General features: G+C 36.6%; 1 protein-coding gene across 5 annotated transcripts in view; it reads right to left on the bottom strand.

The window, feature by feature from the left end:
* NKTR (natural killer cell triggering receptor) overlaps positions 1-17,967 on the bottom strand; it is a 53,563-nt gene that overhangs the window by 17,862 nt on the left and 17,734 nt on the right. For all 5 annotated transcript variants that reach the window (XM_019984096.2, XM_070776145.1, XM_070776146.1 and 2 more), the window contains 7 exons: positions 10,678-10,707; positions 10,095-10,240; positions 8,926-9,148; positions 8,342-8,497; positions 5,382-5,469; positions 4,746-4,891; positions 170-3,052 (listed from right to left, as the gene is read on the bottom strand). In XM_019984096.2, the coding sequence (XP_019839655.2) occupies positions 170-3,052; positions 4,746-4,891; positions 5,382-5,469; positions 8,342-8,497; positions 8,926-9,148; positions 10,095-10,240; positions 10,678-10,707 (3,672 nt within the window). The remainder of the gene's footprint in view (positions 1-169; positions 3,053-4,745; positions 4,892-5,381; positions 5,470-8,341; positions 8,498-8,925; positions 9,149-10,094; positions 10,241-10,677; positions 10,708-17,967) is intronic.

Genomic DNA, 17,967 nt, shown 5'->3' with positions numbered 1-17,967 from the left:
ATCTCTACTCCCTGTGTCTTCAGTCTGCTCTGTGAGTCACATAGCACAAGCCTTCTCCTTATTTCCTCCCAGGTATTTGGAAACAGTGGTCTTGTCCCTAACTCTGGTGTTCTTCCAAACAAAATGGTAACGGACTCTGCTTGGGAGACAAAAAGAGAGTAACACTCACCGATAAGATGATGTGGAACTTCTCGATCGACTTCTTGAGTGACTATAGGAGACAGACCTTGTTCTGTGTCTTGATTTGGTCTCAGACTTACTTCTAGATCTACTTGGACTCCTGGACTGGCTATCACCATCTCGACTAGGTGTCTGTTCATCACTTGAACTCTCTTGATTTCTTGGCCTCCGGTTTAAGCGTGCCGTCTTTCTTACTTCATCAAAGAGAGACCCAGGCCGAACTTTATTTTTGCTTTTAATTTCTATTCTCAAACCCTGTGGTTTCATTTCAGGCATAGCAGTCAGTGCCTTAACGTCCGTAGCACTGGATGTGGTAGCAGATGGTGCTGCAAGGTTCCCCACACCTTGCAGGGGCTTCCATTTATTATCCACGAGGCTCGTCTGGCTTTTCTCAGCTACCTCGTTCTTTATAGTACTTTCTACAGCACTGGTCAAGCTGGCAGAGCCGCTGTCCTGTTTGCCCATCTCACCCAACATTTTGATTTCTGACATACTGCTTTCCTGTTTTCTCAACTCTGCCTCAGGATACTCTGCTGCCATATCCTGCTTTAGAACAATGCTTATATCTGGGGTATCAAGCCTTGAATTTCCTAGAGGGGAAGTCCCCTCGGCCTTTCCTGGGGAGCTCCGATCAGGAGTGCAAATCTCCATGTTGTCATCTGCTTGTAGCATATCCTCTGCTCCGCTTGGGATGCTCTCTTCAATATGCTGAATGTTTGGGGGAGAACGGACTACATTTTCATCAGTGTTTACGGTTACAGGAGAAGTGCTGAGTTTAACACCATCTTTAGTAGACTGATCAATATCTGATGACACTGTTGTGCTATGTTTACCTGAAAGGCTGCTGTCTTCACAGGGCTTCTTAGTTTGGGGAATATTTTCTTTTATGGTTTCACTGTTCTCAGAAACTTGCTTTTTCTCTTTCGCCTCCTGAGTAACTTGCTTTTCATTAATCTCCTCCTCCTCCTCTTCACCAAATTCTAGTGGAGGCTGCCAGTGAAATGCTTGTTTTCGTTTTGGAGTCTTGTGCTTTTTATCTTTTTTCCCTTTTAATTTCTCTTTTGCTTTTTTGGTGTGTTCCCTTTTAATATTTTCCTTTGAGCTGTGTTTATGCTTGTGTGGCTTTCCTCTAGTGTTTTCTGAATTGGAATAGAATTCCTCAGAATCAGAGGTTGAGGAGTGCTGTTTGCTTGATTTCCAGGCACTGTTACCATCAGGCAGTAAAGTATTTGCTGAAGACTTAGTTGTGGGTTTGGCTTTGATGTGAATTTCACCAGACTCTGACTCAGAATCCGAAGTGGCCTCACCTTCCTCCTTATCAGAAGATGGCCGGGGACTATTTTTATTGTTTTTAGTTACATCTCGTTCAGAATTTGACTCAGAGTCCCATTTACTCCCAGCATAATTCTTCCTTTTGGGCTTACTGCTATTTCGAAAGTGATCAGAAAGATTTTCTTTCAAAGTTCTTTTTTTTGAATGAGGGCATTCCCGTTCAGGCCTAGATTTGTCTTCATCTCTGTTTCTCTCTTGTTTATTATTCACTTCCATTTGGACTTGCTTCTCCTGGGCTGACTGCGTAACCTGAACACTTGACTGTTCAGTGTCTGAAGAGTAATCTAAAGATGATCTGCTTTCACTGTACTTTCTATGACATGAAGACTTGGCTCTGCCTTTGACATATCTGTTACGAAGTGCTTTTTCAGAGCTGCTGCTGTGCCTTCTATTTGAGGTATAACTTTTTTTCCCACTGGATCTAAATTTTCTCTTGGCTCGTCTCCCATCATCACTGCTAACAGAAGAGTATGAAGATGATCTACTACACCGTGAATGGTCACTGTATTTATTTCGTGAATGAGATCTAGATGAGGGAGACCTAGACCGTGAATGTGAACTAGCTAAACTTCGAGACCTTGTGTATGATCTGGAATAAGATCTACTCCTAGAAGATCTGCTCCTTGACCTTGGTGAACTTTCTGAACTTCTATCACTGTATTTTGAATAAGCACTACGATCACTTTCTGAATTTTTTTCTCTTTTATGGTAGGATGATGAACTACCAGTCTCTTTAATATTTGCTAAACTATAAGTGCTTTGGATGGGCAGCAAATGGGTTGTTTTAGCTTTCATTTCCTGGATTCGTTCATAAGAGGGCTTCCAGGGCTTCTGCCCAGGCTTCCACCTTGAAGGAGGGGGGCTGTCACTCAGTGGTATAACAGGAATATTTTCTGCCACCACTGGTTGTACTATAACATTTTCATTTTGTGTCACTGTTGCTCTTAAAGGTTCTGTTTTAACAGGTTTATTTTCACTTAACTGAGAGGCTGTTCTTCTTGGTGATTTTGATGCTGTTCTTTGGTGCCCCGACTTAGAACTAGATCTGGACTTTGATCTACTTCGAGAATGTGATGAAGATTTTGAGGCAGTCCTTGATCTTGAGCTTCCTCTAGAATAAGACTGCGAGTGAGATTTTGATCTGTATGAGTCTCTGCTGGAATGCGTTGAAGAGCTCTGGTCATCCTTATCAGATTTAGACCAATCCCTCTTGGACGAGTGATGAGATGAAGACGAGGAAGAATGAGATCTCCTTTCTCTATCACATGAGGATTTCACTCGTCGGGTTGAAGATTTTAAGGATTCTATGTCAGACGGTACAACAATCCTTCTTTTCTTAGTCTGTTTGTGCCTTCTGCAATGTTTCTGCTTTTTAGCTTTCTTTTTATGCTTAACCTTTTTCTCTTTTCTGCGTTTTTTATGGTGACCATCAGAGTGTCTTGCTGTACTCAGATCTGAATAATACCCATTATAGGACCACGATCGGGATCTCTGGGACAAGCTCCTTTCATCCCATCGGCTTGAAGAGGGATCACTTAACCTATAAAAAGGACATAATATGCAGGCAGTTATGTACAAGCATGTTTTCTAAGCTTTAAAATTAAAACACATTTGTTGTCAATACTAGGCATCAACAAAAGCCTAGTTAACAACCAAGTACTAACTCTATCAATGCTTTAAGCACATGTAGGAAGGATAAAGCAAATAGTTGATAGGCCTGGTCCTGAAATTATAAAACTTCAAAGAAATAACTATTAACAGATTCACTTACAAAAGGATTTTTCCAGAGTCAAATCAGGAATTTTCAAATTTGATAGGAAAATAGTTTTGAAAAGCAAACCAACTAATTACAAAAGCACTGCTCACCTACCACGTTCCTGGCTTTGATCTGCTCAATAATGCTCTGCCTCCAGGAATAATTTCTGAGGGAGTCAAATCAAATTCCCAAACAATTTGCTGATTCTCTGTAGATACAGGATAACTGCCAAAACTTTAAGAGAAGCCTCCCTTTTTTTTGGCTGCATGACTTGTGAGATCTTAGTTCCCCGACCAGGGATGGAACCTGGGACCTGGTAGTGAAAGCTCCAAGTCCTAATCACTTGATCACCAGGGAATTCCTGACAATCCTCTTTTTCTTTCTTTTTTTAAAAAATAACCTTATTTATTTTTGGCTGTGCTGGGTCTTCCTTGTTGCATGTGCTTTCTCTAGTTGTGGCAAGTGGAGGCTACTCTCTAGTTGCAGTGCATGGGCTTCTCATTATGGTGGCTTTTCTTGCACAGGCTCTAGTGCACATGGGTTTAAGTAGTTGTGGCTCCCAGGCACAGACTCAACAGTTGTGGCACACAGGCTTAGTTGCTCCAAGGCGTGTAAGATCTTCCCAGATCAGGGATTGAATCCGTTTCTCCTATACTGGCAGGTGGATTCTCTACCACTGAGCTATCAGGGAGGCCTGCCTCTTCTTAAAACTAGCATGACTATTGTTTTATCTCAGGATCATAGAGGTGATCATAGACTTTTCCTTAAGGTTTTAGTTAAACTACTTAGTACAGAAATTGGGGGAAAAGTACATGAAAACTAAGATGCAGGCTTTACAATATCAGTGCTAATGTCAGAGCTCAAAACTGTTCTCAGTGCTACCATATCCATACCACTTGCACACAGCAGATTACACACCTTGTCCTCCTTCTCGGAACTCTGAACCATTCCATTGGATGGCCACAGAGAAAGAGAATTCTACACAGGGTCCCATTGGTATATTTTGCACTAGCTATTCTGGGGCCAGCCCCACTTCTAAAATAGATATTCCACTGTGGAGTGTCACTGAAGACAAGAGATGGGTACACTGCTGAAGAAGCAACAGTCCCTAGGGTCAGAAGTTAACACACACAATGGCTACAAATTTTTTTATCTACCATTAGTGACTACAAAAAAAGAGGCTATGAGAGAATCTGCTATGTAAGTTAAAAAAAATAAAGTCCTGATTATTGCTAAAATTAAACAAGAAATCTTTAAGAAATTCAGTAGGGTAATGGTCTTGTGAGAGAAAATAGAATTTTGATTTAAAAGTATCCAAAGCCAATCAGCCCTCCTTCCATTTCATCAAGCATTCCCAAATGTATTCTCTGGTCACAATCTAATTTTAAATATAAATCTTTAGTGAAAAACCCAGAAGTATGTCTCTATCCCCTTAAGACTTAAAATATAGCAGAGATAGGATTATACTTTTACTTACTTATCTCCTTTACTCCATTTTTCTCCACTAGGTGGTCTATATGCTCTTAATCTCTGCATTTCTTCTTTCCAGTGAGGAGGAGTTTCACTGCTATCATCATCATCTGATTCAGAACAGGATCTTGATCTTGGAGGTGTGTGATAGCGCTTTAAAAACAAAGTTAGGAATAACTATTTAAAAAATACTTCCCAACTGTAATCTGCTATAGGACAGGTAAGCATAAGACTCAATCTTGGATGCCATTTAAATGCAATAATAACTGAAGTACCATAATGATGGTATAAAGTTAAATCAAACTAAAAGAAATAGGAAAGGCAGATATTCACCTGTAATCACACATAAACTTTCCCTTAGAAGTCCTAATGGTTATACTCATTAGCTTATTCAATATACTAAGATTTCTGAACATACTATTTCACATTCATTTCAATATTTAAATCCATTCAAACATAGCAATGAACACTGATCTAACAGCAGTGCCTTCGCATAGCTACATATTAATTTAAGAGAATACAACTAGCTCCCTGGACAGACTTTGGACTATGCCTAAGATTAAAGCTAGGATTTGCCTACAGGTAAAAACATTTTACTGCTCAGATAACTAATTTGAAAAAAATTAAGTTTTAACACACATACAATTGTGCCCCTTCCTTTAATCTTCCGTCCAGACTTTGACACAGATGGTTTCTGGTCACTTACAGTGGGTGTAACATCAGGAATTTTCCTGGAAAAGAAGATTGAAAATTAAAAATAAACAAATGCTAGGCAGTTTTCTCAGTGTGTAAACGGAGAATTTATGTTCCTTTAATACAATAACAGTTCACTTAGATCTAACACTTTTATAGAATGAGGCACTCCACATGACCTAATTTTCTAAGCAAATCCTCTGTTATTTTTTAAATCTTTATTGGAGTACAGATGATTTACAATGTTTTGCTAGTCTCAGGTGTACAGCAAAGTGAATCAGTTATTTATATATACATATATCCACTCTTTTTTGAAATTCTTTTCCCAGATAGGCCATTACAGAAAATACTGAGTGAGTTTCCTGTGCTATAAGTAGGTTCTCATCAAAAAAATCCTTTAAATAAATGTTAACAGATATCATTAAAGGCATTATTAGTTCATTTAATTCTCATAACAATACTATGAGGTAGGTACTATTATCAACTCCTTTTTAAAAATAAAGAATTTTAAGATTACAGTTAAGAATGTTGTCCAACGTCACATAGAGGAATGAAACATGACTTTTACAACCATGATATAACAGGGTTTTCCCAGCCAGGAATCTGGCTCCAGATAAACATACAATGCCACTATAAGAAAACCTTAACTAAAAAGTATATTATAGTTTTTTCGGTTATTTCATATTCATGATATCATTTGATTCTCACAATGAAAGAAGCCGGTACTCTTGGTAGACAACTGTTTACCTCATTTTCCTCATGAAGAACACATCACTGAACCAAATGACCTGCCTCTAACTGTTCAGCATGAATTAATGTTCATCTGGTATCTTTTACATGGCTGATCCAACGTTGCCACTCTCCACCTCCTTCCCCACAACATTCCAATTTACTCTGTTGTATGGCCCAGAAACTGGTATTTTTAAAAGCTTGCCAAATTACACTGAAGTGCAGCTGAACATGAGAACAAATGAATTAGAGCAAGTGTAGAATCCAGCTTCTGCTAAACAAAGTATAAGTGGTAATGAGCTTGCTGCTGCTGCTAAGTCGCATCAGTCGTGTCTGACTCTGTGCAACTCCATAGACGGCAGCCCACCAGGCTCCCCTTGTCCCTGGGATTCTCCAGGCAAAAACACTGGAGTGGGTTGCCATTTCCTTCTCCAATGCATGAAAGTGAAAAGTGAAAGTGAAGTCGCTCAGTTGTGTCCAACTCCTAGCGACCCCATGGACTGCAGTGCACCAGCCTCCTCCATCCATGGGATTTTCCAGGCAAGAGTACTGGAGTGGGGGTGCCATTGCCTTCTCCGATAAAGAACTTAACTGCTGGCAAATTCAGTAAGATGGCAAGCTCTATAAGGCTGTCAGTCCCTGTTTCTTATCCTTTCATATTGCATATCTTGCATTCTTAGCACATTAATTTTAGCTCCCAAGTGACTGATCAAATCTCAAGCATTCTAATGAAATAGATCAACTTGCTATCTTTGTTATGACACAACTATTTACCAATTATGATTCAAAATTATTCTGCAGGATATAACTTCCAAAGATATTATGTAACCAAAGAGAAGCAATGACCAAATAAACTCACCAATGATATTCAACCATAAATACAAGACAGTGGTATAAACTACTTAAAAAAAATACCAGATAATAGGGGTCAGCAAACTTTTTCTTAAAAGTCGAAGAGAAAGTATTTTAGGATTTCTAGGCCAAGAAGAAAATTAAAGATGATTATGTAACAAAAAGAAAACAAGTTTTCACAAATGTTTTATCAATGAAATTTGAAATATAATACACTGTGATGTGTAGTGCACTGAACAGCATATATACCAATGACAGCACCACATACAAACTCTCTGCAACTCCTCAATCCTGCTGCTATAGCATAAAAACGGCCCAAGAAAATAGTGAACAAATGGATATGGCTGTGTTCCAGTAAAATTTAATGGACACTGAAATTTGAATTTCATACAATTTTCACATATCACAAAATATTATTATTCTTCTGATTTTTTTCCACAAACATTTAAAAACATAAAAATCACATTTAGCTCATAGGCTGCACAAAACCAGACAAGAGGCTGAATTTAGCCCACGGAGGACTGTCGTTTGCCAACTCCTACTAGATGACACTGAAATTGACCTTTCAAGTTTCCTACTTTCTGGAAACTAGATGGATTTGATCAATGAATGGTGTTTTGTATTTTAAGATTTGTTCACAAGACAGAATTCTTAGAATTTTAAAATATCTAACGGTCTAAACAATAATCTTATATAGAGACTTAACTGTGAACAGGGACATCTCTATAACTTTTCAGACTTCAAAATAACTCAATTGCCAATTACCCCAACCACTTTATGGTATTTCTAGTCATACAACATTTCTCTTAACAATTCTAAACTTGAGTGTAACACACAAAATACATTAAGCACTATTTTTTGAGACCAAATCTAAAGCTACATTTTAGCTTTTCTAATATAGAGGAGTTATCACTGAGTAAGTTAACAATAATAACATATGGTACTAAATTATATCCCAAATCACCATGCAATAATTTTGCACTATGTTTTAAAACCTGACTGGACCCAAAGAGTTCAACTAACCCTCTGTTCTGGTAACCAAAATCTCACCCTCTAATGAAAGGCTAAGTAAATGAAGTTAGTAAAGAAATCTTCCCAGATCTCCACTAAGAACTCTCCCAGGTCAACTTGGCAAATTCCCTTTTTCTATTAGCAGAATACGAATTTTGAAAGATAGGGTCCATGGCATTCATGAATCCAGTATCTCCCACAGTATATTTCAAAGTGCTTTGACTATGGGTCACGCTCAATAAATGAGTGTGCACCTGCAATGAGGTGACAGGAATTATCAGTCAGAGAAACAAAAACATGTAGGTTAATCATCCTTACGGTTCAGGCTCCACTGTGACAAGAGGCATATCTCTTCTCAGTAAAAATCGGTTCTCGGGCACTGGAGGAATCTCTTCTGGGCGGACCACAGGCTTTTCCCTTTTGGCATTTGAATCAACAGATCTTTTTTCATTGGTATCACTCCTCTCAGAATGACTTAGAAAGAACAATCAAATCACCAATTAAAATGTGTATATCTAAAATTTTAGTATTAAATAACATAATTAACAGCAAAAGTACTGATACCTTGCAAATCCCACTAAAAAGGTTAACACAATTTTCATAAACAGAACATATAAAACATGAGTGAGTGAAACAGTCACTGCACTAAAACTCTGATACAAGAATTGCCAAATGATCCTTTCTTTAAGAGTTTTAGGGATTGTTTTTACCTACAAATGCATAAATCTTTGATATAAAACATCTGTGCTACCCTTAGATTTGCAACATTTCAATATAAACTTCCTAAAATACTATCCTTTTCAACAATAGGTAACAAAGATAAGTTTACAGAATCACACATACTGTTCCCATTCCAGGGTGTTTGTTTTCTAGGTAAGACTACCCTGGTGTCTCACACTTACCCTTTTGGGCTTATTATATGTTTATTTCTTGGCTCTTCTGAACTGCTTGCTTCCTTTCGTCTCTTTTTAGAATGTTTAACTTTCGGTCTCCTCTTATGTTTCCTTCTTCTGCTTCTCTCATGTTCAATTTCACTTTCTGAGGATGATTCTGAAGAGGATGAGGAATTGGAAGAGGAATCCGAGACTTCTGAATGAGTTGGCTTCTTCCTTTTTTTCTCAAAAACTTTTAATAAATAGTAATAAAAGTATTAGTACTGGATTTCACTGCCCACCTTTCAGAGTAAAAAGAAATGATTACCAAGTATTATAAAACATGTTTTATATAAAGCCCACTAAAAATTTAAATAAACTTTTTTTCAAGTTGATAATACAACTTGTTGGTGAGATTGTAAGGTAACAAAGCCCTCGTGAAGTTTATATATTAGTTCAGTCAGATAAGAAAATAAGTAACTACCTAATATAACAAATGATAAATGCTTAAAGAAGAGGGAGGAAAACACAGAGTAAAGGGAACAAGGCAAGTCAAGGTAATTTAAGATAACATTTGAGCAGAGACCTGAAAGAAGCGAGGGACAGGGGTCATGCAGGTATCTGAACAAAGAGTATTCCAGATAGAAGGAACAGCTAGCACAAAGTCCCCAAGTGTCTGGCATGTTTGAGTAAAGATTAACACTGCTGGGAAGACAATGAATATGGAGAGATTAGAGAAACAGCAAAAAGCCAGAATCCCTTACAAACCACAGTAAAGACTTTAGTTTTGGTTGACAGAGAGGGAACCCTTGGAGAAGCTGGCTTTGGTTGCTGCTGAGGACTGTAGAGGGTCAGGTGGAAGCAAGAAGACCAGTTACGAAGCTATCATTACTGAGAAAAGATTATACAGAAGCAATGATAGAGGCAAAGTGAACTGTGGTGAGGCTATTGGAATAACCCAGGTAAAAGATATTTGGGTTTGGACCAAGGTGACAACAGGGGAAGTAAAAAGACAAAGTCAGAGTTGGAAAGATTTCTGATGGATTGAATACAGGGTATGATATGGAGGCATCAGGGATATTGGTATATTACTCGTAGGAGTTTCTTCCACTACTGAAATCTAGGAGGTATCTTTAAGTTATAGTCTTCAACAAGTGTTACCTGTATCCTAGCTCCCTCTGCACTCAAAACACTCTTACCGTCTTTTGCTGACTTTGTGGCAAGCACCCCGCAGTCAATAACTCGTACATCTGCATACGGTCTACTTGCAGCATCAGTTTTCAGATTTTCAATTTGTTCGATCACTTCAAAACCAGAAATAACTAGTCCAAAGACAACATGCACCCTGTCACAATACAAATTCAAGAAAAACTGGTTTGATGATAGTTAAGCCAAGATTAGTAATCAAGACAATTGTAAATGACATGTCCACAGACCTGAAAATAAAAGTGTCTGATGTATGAAGCAACTAGAAGGAAATTAGAAGTTCTGCTTCATAAAAGGAAAAAAAAAACCTTGCTCAAACTGGGCCTTAGTTTTCTGCTTTTAAAACAATGATTCTTAACTATTTTACAGTAGAGAGTGTACCAATCAGATTGCACTTGATACTGAGACACCATCCGTGGTCTCAAGACTACTGCATCCTGTGATCCTTAGGGGAGAGCTTGGCTATGAGAGAATAAACCAGAGGTCAAGAGTGCCCCCTTGAGGGTTCACTACGGTCTAATTGGTTGGACTGGCCACCAGCACACCTCCCCAAAATATTAAGAATGTAACTCTTACCCATCCAGGTGTGGAGCAGGTTTTGTGGTACTGTGCAACAAATATCAACACAAAGAAGATGGCAGAAACCAGGTGTTCAGGTGTACAGAGCAGAAGGGTTTAAAAGCACAGCATGTAGAGAACAAAGAAGTAAAGATAAAAAGGGGAAAAAGTTAAACATGATATACACCTAAACTTAATAAGCTTAAAAACAGCAATAGTAGTCATTTTACTGATTAAAAAAACCCTCAAGATGACAATGCATTACAAATTTTTCTCTCTCCAATATGAAGACTATATATATATACACATATATGTGAAATAGGTTTGAAATATACAGCATAAATATACATTAAAATTAAAGTTACTCTCAAATCCGAAACAATGACAATAACAAAAACAAAAACAAACTCAAAACTTATCAAGATAATTAAACAAGAATAAAAAACATCTAGCCATTTGCTTATGGAAAGAAAAGTGTGATCAACACTTAACAAGTGCCCCCCCACACTTAAGTGAGTTTTTCTACTAGTTATTTTTCATACTGAGTCTGCATCTTTTAGGCAGGTAGCTGGAGGTAGGCCTCAACAGCCGTTTTTAGAACTTCCTGCCCCTCTTGCTTCACTTAAGTTGCCACTCAAAACAACTCAGAAAACGCAATAGGGAGCAAATTTTCCATCTGCCAACACTTCTGACCACAAAGTAAGTAATTGTGGATAACATTACAGGTACTTTACATTTCCATGGCCCAAAAACATCCAACTGCTTGCTTTACAGTCACAAATTGGCAGACAGCCACTCTTGGGAAGCCTAGGGGGTATATTATGGTTAAGGCATTTTGAACTCAAGCTGGTTTTCCCATAGCATTTTCACACATCTTCAGACTATGTGAATTATATAGTGGAAAAAAATTCAAAAGTAGATAACTAGACTCTATCACAAACATCTTAGTTTATAAGAAAGAGAAATAGTATTTGAGAGAATCGTCACTGGATTATCAGACCATGTGAAAGCAGTCACTTGTACTAGAAGCTCTAATGTCAATTTTTATTATCATTTTAAGGAAATTCTAAGGAATATAAGTCAATAAAACATAATTTTAGCCTTCAATACTAAAAAGCATTATTCTATCAGGAAATATAACACATATATTTACATTAAGAATTTTTAGTTCTGTAACAGTACTACAGTTTAGCTTTAAAAAATTAAAATATCAACTCAAGAAGTGGCAGAATTTTAAAGGGAATCTTGAGTTTTAAAACCACTAGTCTCAAATTTTCCCTAGAAGATTGAGAAGTGGTAGTTGAAGCCAATGTAACCATAAAAATGAATAAAAACAGAAGAAAAGAAAATGTAGCAAACGGTTAGGCACTGATGCTTAAATCATGAAAGGAGCATCCAAAAACTATCCTGACAGTAACTTTAATACAGAAATGTGCTTCCCATAATTACGCAACTTTACCAAGCACAGTAAAGACAGTAAAAATTAGGACATATGCTAGACAGTGATTCCACTGTATGAAAGATGGAAAGAGATAACAATTTTAAAGGTAAAAAATGTTCTATAATGTAAAGGTTCAGTCTCAAACATGTAGCAGTAAAAACAATGATGTATTAATTAGATATATTTCTCTTCCTTGGGCCTTTCTCTCACAACTCTCAGATATTCTGGTATTGAGGAAAAGTCTATATATTTTCTTAAAACACACAGAATCCAATTCAGTTTGCACCCTGGTTAATAGAAGTGCTGTAAAAACCACCTTAGGGCAAATCTTTGGAACTAATGGTGTAATTAAAAATTTGAACTTACTGCAGTGACGCAGCAAAATACTACTTGAAACTCAATTTGAGAATAGAACCTTTATGACAGATTCAAGTCTTGTTTTTAATTCAAGTGAGAACTGAACACAAACTCAACCTTTAGTGCACTAGCAAGGAAAACAAATGAAAACAAGAGCAATTCTTTCAAGGATAAATTTCAACTGGCCTACTGTGCCTAAACAGGTGTGAATAACTAAGTCTATTACTCGCATCTGCAATTCAGGATGCAGAAATACAAACTTATGATCTAATTGGGTTAGGCTATATAATAAGAATACTGGAAGTAGCTTAACAAAAAGAAGCCCTCTGGAGTTCTCAGCCCACATTCTAACAGCAGAAATTCCAAGGTAAAGCAGGCTTACTGGAACTGGGCTGATGGGCAAGGGAAAAAAATTATATGCTTGGTCCAAGCCCTTCAATTCTACTAAAATAGACAACGAGACCTCACCCCACCAATTCTTAATTGATGTTTCAAAACTATACAGCTGTAAGGACCAATGTAGTGATAACATATGCCCAGTAAGTTAAGACCTTAAAGCCAGGGGCTATCATAAATATGTAAGTTTATACATGCTTATGAAAACACACCTGAAGGAGAAATAACCACAAAAACATTTCAAGTTAGAAAAGCTTCCAATATTTTCACATTTCCATTTTCTACTGTCACTCAGATACTGATTTTCCAGTTCCCTTCACCTCTGAATCTGCTTTAAAAATACATGCACAAGGGTTCATCTAAATCTCATAAATCCTAGAAACAGAAAAGTATGACTGATACTGCAAAAAAAGAAACTACATTTTTTTTTTTACCATTATCAAAGCAGATTTTGGCCTTATACAGAAAGTAACAGTTCTGTACTGAAATGAGATATAAACCATTATATACAATATACCCCAGTCCCCAAGATGTGTGGGAACTTGGTGGTAACAGGCCACTGAAATTAAAATTATACTTCCCAGGATTTACTATGAACAATAAAACACACTTATTTTACATGTACTGCTGCCACAGATCAAGCAGAAAGTTTTTTTCTTAATGCATATAACAACAGGATTAAAGAGATAAATAAAGGTAAAGAAAGAAAGAGAGAGAGCCTTAGAGTAATGAGACATTACCTTTGGAGCGCACGGTGTAACACTCTTTCTGTAAATTTTACACAAAAATGGCAAGAAATAAATTGTAATACACTTTTAAGACAAGACTGAATCTATGTTTTAATATCAATATAACTTTGAAATTAAATACTTTCAAGTTTTATGCAAAGCAAGAAAGCTTTTTAAAAAGGAGGGCTCTAAATTTTCTTTCACATAGGATATGTATGTAGAGATGAACTATGCTTAAGAAAAGCACTGTGGTTGAAGTGGGAATCTGCTCAGGTCCCTAATATTTGTAACATCACAGTGTGAATAATAGTTAGAAACAAAATATTATATTTCCTTTTATATTCCTAGAAACTGGCTAAGTCAACTAACATCCTTCTCAAAAAGATAATAATGTATCTGGAGTACATACATAAATATAAAAATCTGAATACCCAGGAGCAGTTACTAGAGGTACAAAAACAAAAATCTCAATGGAAAAAACTGAGTTAAGAGACTTCAAAACAAAATTCCAGAGAATACTTTTTACTAATTCACTTCAGATAATTAAGGAACCTTTCATGTTTCTACATTTGAAACCTTTGTTGGTTACACATCACATCAGACTACTATACATTATGAGTTAATGAGCAAATGTTTAGATTGTAGTTTCTGTTCACTGCCATTACACACACTTTTTTAGTTAAGTCACTGAAAATAATAATAATAATAAGGCAGCATACCTAGAATTTTAAGAATCTTCTCAAAGGATAAAAAGGCAAGAGAAATGAAAGTATAAGAAAATGTATGCTGTCAAATCTTGGTTGGCTACAGTACTTTCTTTTCCTCTCAAATGTCTGATTTTCCCCATTATAAAAATTTTTTGTTCAATGAATATACACTGTCTGATCAATTTTAACTCAATTATAATTTAAACATATCTATTACTATTCAGACCAAAACCCATATTATATACAGTGGACAAAATTCTTTACAGGGGTTTTGGACATACTAAATCTTGAAATATTTAAAAATGTTAAAAGGCATTGATACATGAATGACTGTCAAAGAATATGTTTCAAATAATGTGGTGTTTCCAATGAATGTTAAGAAAAAAAGTGACTCTATTTGTAAAGTAGTATGAGAGAAGGAAATAAAGACAATCTATTTGTCACAACCTTTAACATGCAATTTTCCCGTTCGACTCCTGAAACTGTAAGAGGCACCAAATTGTACAGCGTAACAAAGCTCATGTAAGGGCAATGGAAACTAACGAACCCACAGTACAGTGCTCTACCTATCATTCCAGAAGCCACTAAAATGGAACAGCTTTAAAAAATTCAGCACTAAAATTAACATAATACACACCAAACACCACAAGATACAGAATTCCGTCCATGCTGCTAACACAAATGTCACACAAACACTAAGTAATATTCAGACTGGATGTCAGGGATGACATTTGATATCCAGAGAATATGGATTATGGTTAAGTGTCATGAAATCTGTTCATGAAAAATCTTTAACATATGAAGGTACTGTTCCTAAAAAAGTAAGGAAAAACTTCTCAGGTTATTAATACTTAGTAGCATTTCTTCTCAAACAAACTCATGAATATGTGGAAAGAAAAAGCATTTCTACCCCCAAATATCAATACAGCTTTGTAAAGCCCTGAAACCGAACCACCCCTCAACTCCTCTTGCTCTGCTACTCTGAAACAATCAGCACTTCTCTCATTCAGGTGAGTAGCTATTCTAAATGACACAGAAGATATCCTAAAACTTATGTTTTCCTCCCACAGTCCTATTTATAACAAGATGTAACAAACAAGATGAACTTTTGTTTAAAGATCAAAGTCCGACTTTTTGACTATCCTATTTTCTTAAATTTTTATAATTATCATGACTGCTAACAGTGGCAAGTGACAAAGCCTGTTCTCGAAGGTTCTGTGGGTATTCCCACTCCCTGGTGTGACATGAGGCCTTCACAGACTAAGCCAAGGGGGATGAGCGTGATCATTACTCCAATATGCTCTGCTGCTGCTGCTAAGTCACTCCAGTTGTGTCCGATTCTGTGTGACCCCACAGATGGCAGCCCACCAGGCTCTGCCGTCCCTGCGGTTATCCAGGCAAGAACACTGGAGTGGGTTGCCATTTCCTTCTCCGATGCATGAAAGTGGAAAGTCAAAGTGCAGTCGCTCAGTCATGTCCGACTCTTTGCGACCCCATGGACTGCAGCCTACCAGGCTCCTTTGTCCATGGGATTTTCCAGGCAAGAGTACTAGAGTGGGTTGCCATTGCCTTCTCCATCAATATGCTCTAACAGCAGCCAATGAAGAAACTGGCTGACTTTGGCAAGATGAACCAAAGCTGCTTTGAACTACCTTTCAGACTGATGAAAATTAAGCAACCACAACTATTTCTTTTAGGCAAGACAATATTTGCATATAAATCATTTCATATACTCAAAAATTTAGGATCAACCTATAGAAACACTTTCTTCCTTTAATGTCTGCATTTTCACACCAAAATGTTATTTATATTTGAAAGTGAGCTACAGTTTACAAACAGAAAAGGAAAAACAAAACTAACTCAAGGCATACGGTAAGACTAGATACAAGGTTTCCTGATAGGTTAGTGCTCTAACCCAGGAGAAGAGTTACTTAATACAAACTTATAAATTACCTAACTAATCTCTTTAATTTGTTATGCAGTATCTTCTTCATCTTTCTGATGAATGAAAGACAATGAATTTCAGAGCCAGACTTGATAGTTATTACTGACAGCTAAAGGACAAGAAAATGCTTTCTTGTGTGTCATATTATTTTTCCAGCAACAGTTGATGCATCTAAAACTGACTAAAATTAAAATAAATTCAGGGGAATTCCCTGATGGCCCAGAAGTTAGGACTCTGTGCTTTTACTGTTGAGGTTCAATCCCTGGAACTAATATCTCACAAGTCTAAATAAATAAATAAACTCAGAGCAGACGGTCAATAAACCTATGTAGCATACAGTGTTCAGCATGCTCTTTTTAGCCATCAATTTCTTCAAGATTATGAGAAAAACACTATAACCTAGACTGTATATGTCTTTTCGTCCTTATTTAGCATTATCTATAGAACAGAAAGACTGGAATAGAGGATCTCTAAATTCTTTTCTAGTCCTAGGCTTTATAATCCTATAACTTTTATTGCAGCCTCTTCCTAGTCTTTGGCCTAAAAAATAAATAATAATAAAATGAACCCCATTAACATGGTCCTAGGTCTTTGAATTCCTTCAAAAATACCTCAGCATGAACAAACTATTACTTCCTCAGTGATTCATGGGGATAGTGCCATGTATTACTTCTTTCATGTTTCTTGAGCAGTACTATTCCAAAAATAATTAGTTTTCTTCTATTTAGGTCCCTAAAAGCAAAATCACTATGACTAATATAGTAGTAGATATAAGCAATTACTGCAAAAATTATAAATAGCTTTATACAAAAGACAATCTGGTTTTTATCACACACATAATTTTTCCACCCAAAGAAAGCAATATATACAAAAAATTTTAATAAAATGATGTATATGCCTTAGGAAGGAGAGGTCTTAAGTGTTTCAAGTAATGAAGGCGATAGTTTTTACAAAAAGCACAAGAATTCTTGAGAAACATTTTGCTCAAAGTACCACACTAATTGCACCAAATTTACTCCTTGGAATTACAAGGTAACAGATTTATAACATGAACTGCAAATACCATTTTGCAAGGATTTATTAAATGTCCTTATTAAGCGGAACTATAAAGGCAGTTCTTGGCATTTTATGATCCATTCTCACACTACTCTTTCTTTTTCAGACTGCAGAACTGCTGCTCAAGGTGCCAAAGAAGTGTGGGAGGAGGATAAAATTTAGAAGTCACCAATGGGAAGCTGTCTGACAGCTCAGTGACCATCAACCCTCAGAACCTCAACTTTTAGAGCAATTGTCTGTGATCATCTACACAACTTGAAGATTGTACATTATGCTTTTTCTTAACTACTTCCAATTCCAAATAGATTTGGGCTTGCAAGACATAGATTTTCAAAGATACTTCTATGGGCCACCGTCTCCATTTGACTTATTCTTTGTATAAAAGCAAGGAAACATTTTATTTAGAAAAGTGAATAGTTTTATTTTATCCTGAAACCCCTGAGGAATTGGTACTTTTAGCCCACATAAAAAAAGCACGTGCATAAAAGCTTCTTTAAAAAAAAAAAAAGAGGATTTTATTTTGTGACTGCAAAAATGTTTAATTACTTCCAAGACTGTTTTTAACTGAAAACTCATTTCCAAAAGTAAATTTCAAACTAGAAGCAGAAAAGTTTCTTTCAATCACAAGTTTACAGTGATCTTAGTGCCATCCATAAGCAGTTAATTATAAAAACAAGG

This window comes from Bos indicus, chromosome 22 (assembly GCF_029378745.1).
Source record: "Bos indicus isolate NIAB-ARS_2022 breed Sahiwal x Tharparkar chromosome 22, NIAB-ARS_B.indTharparkar_mat_pri_1.0, whole genome shotgun sequence".
NCBI classification, from domain to species: domain Eukaryota; kingdom Metazoa; phylum Chordata; class Mammalia; order Artiodactyla; family Bovidae; genus Bos; species Bos indicus.
Note: the sequence above shows the minus strand (reverse complement) of the source record. Positions and strands in the feature narration are given on the sequence as shown.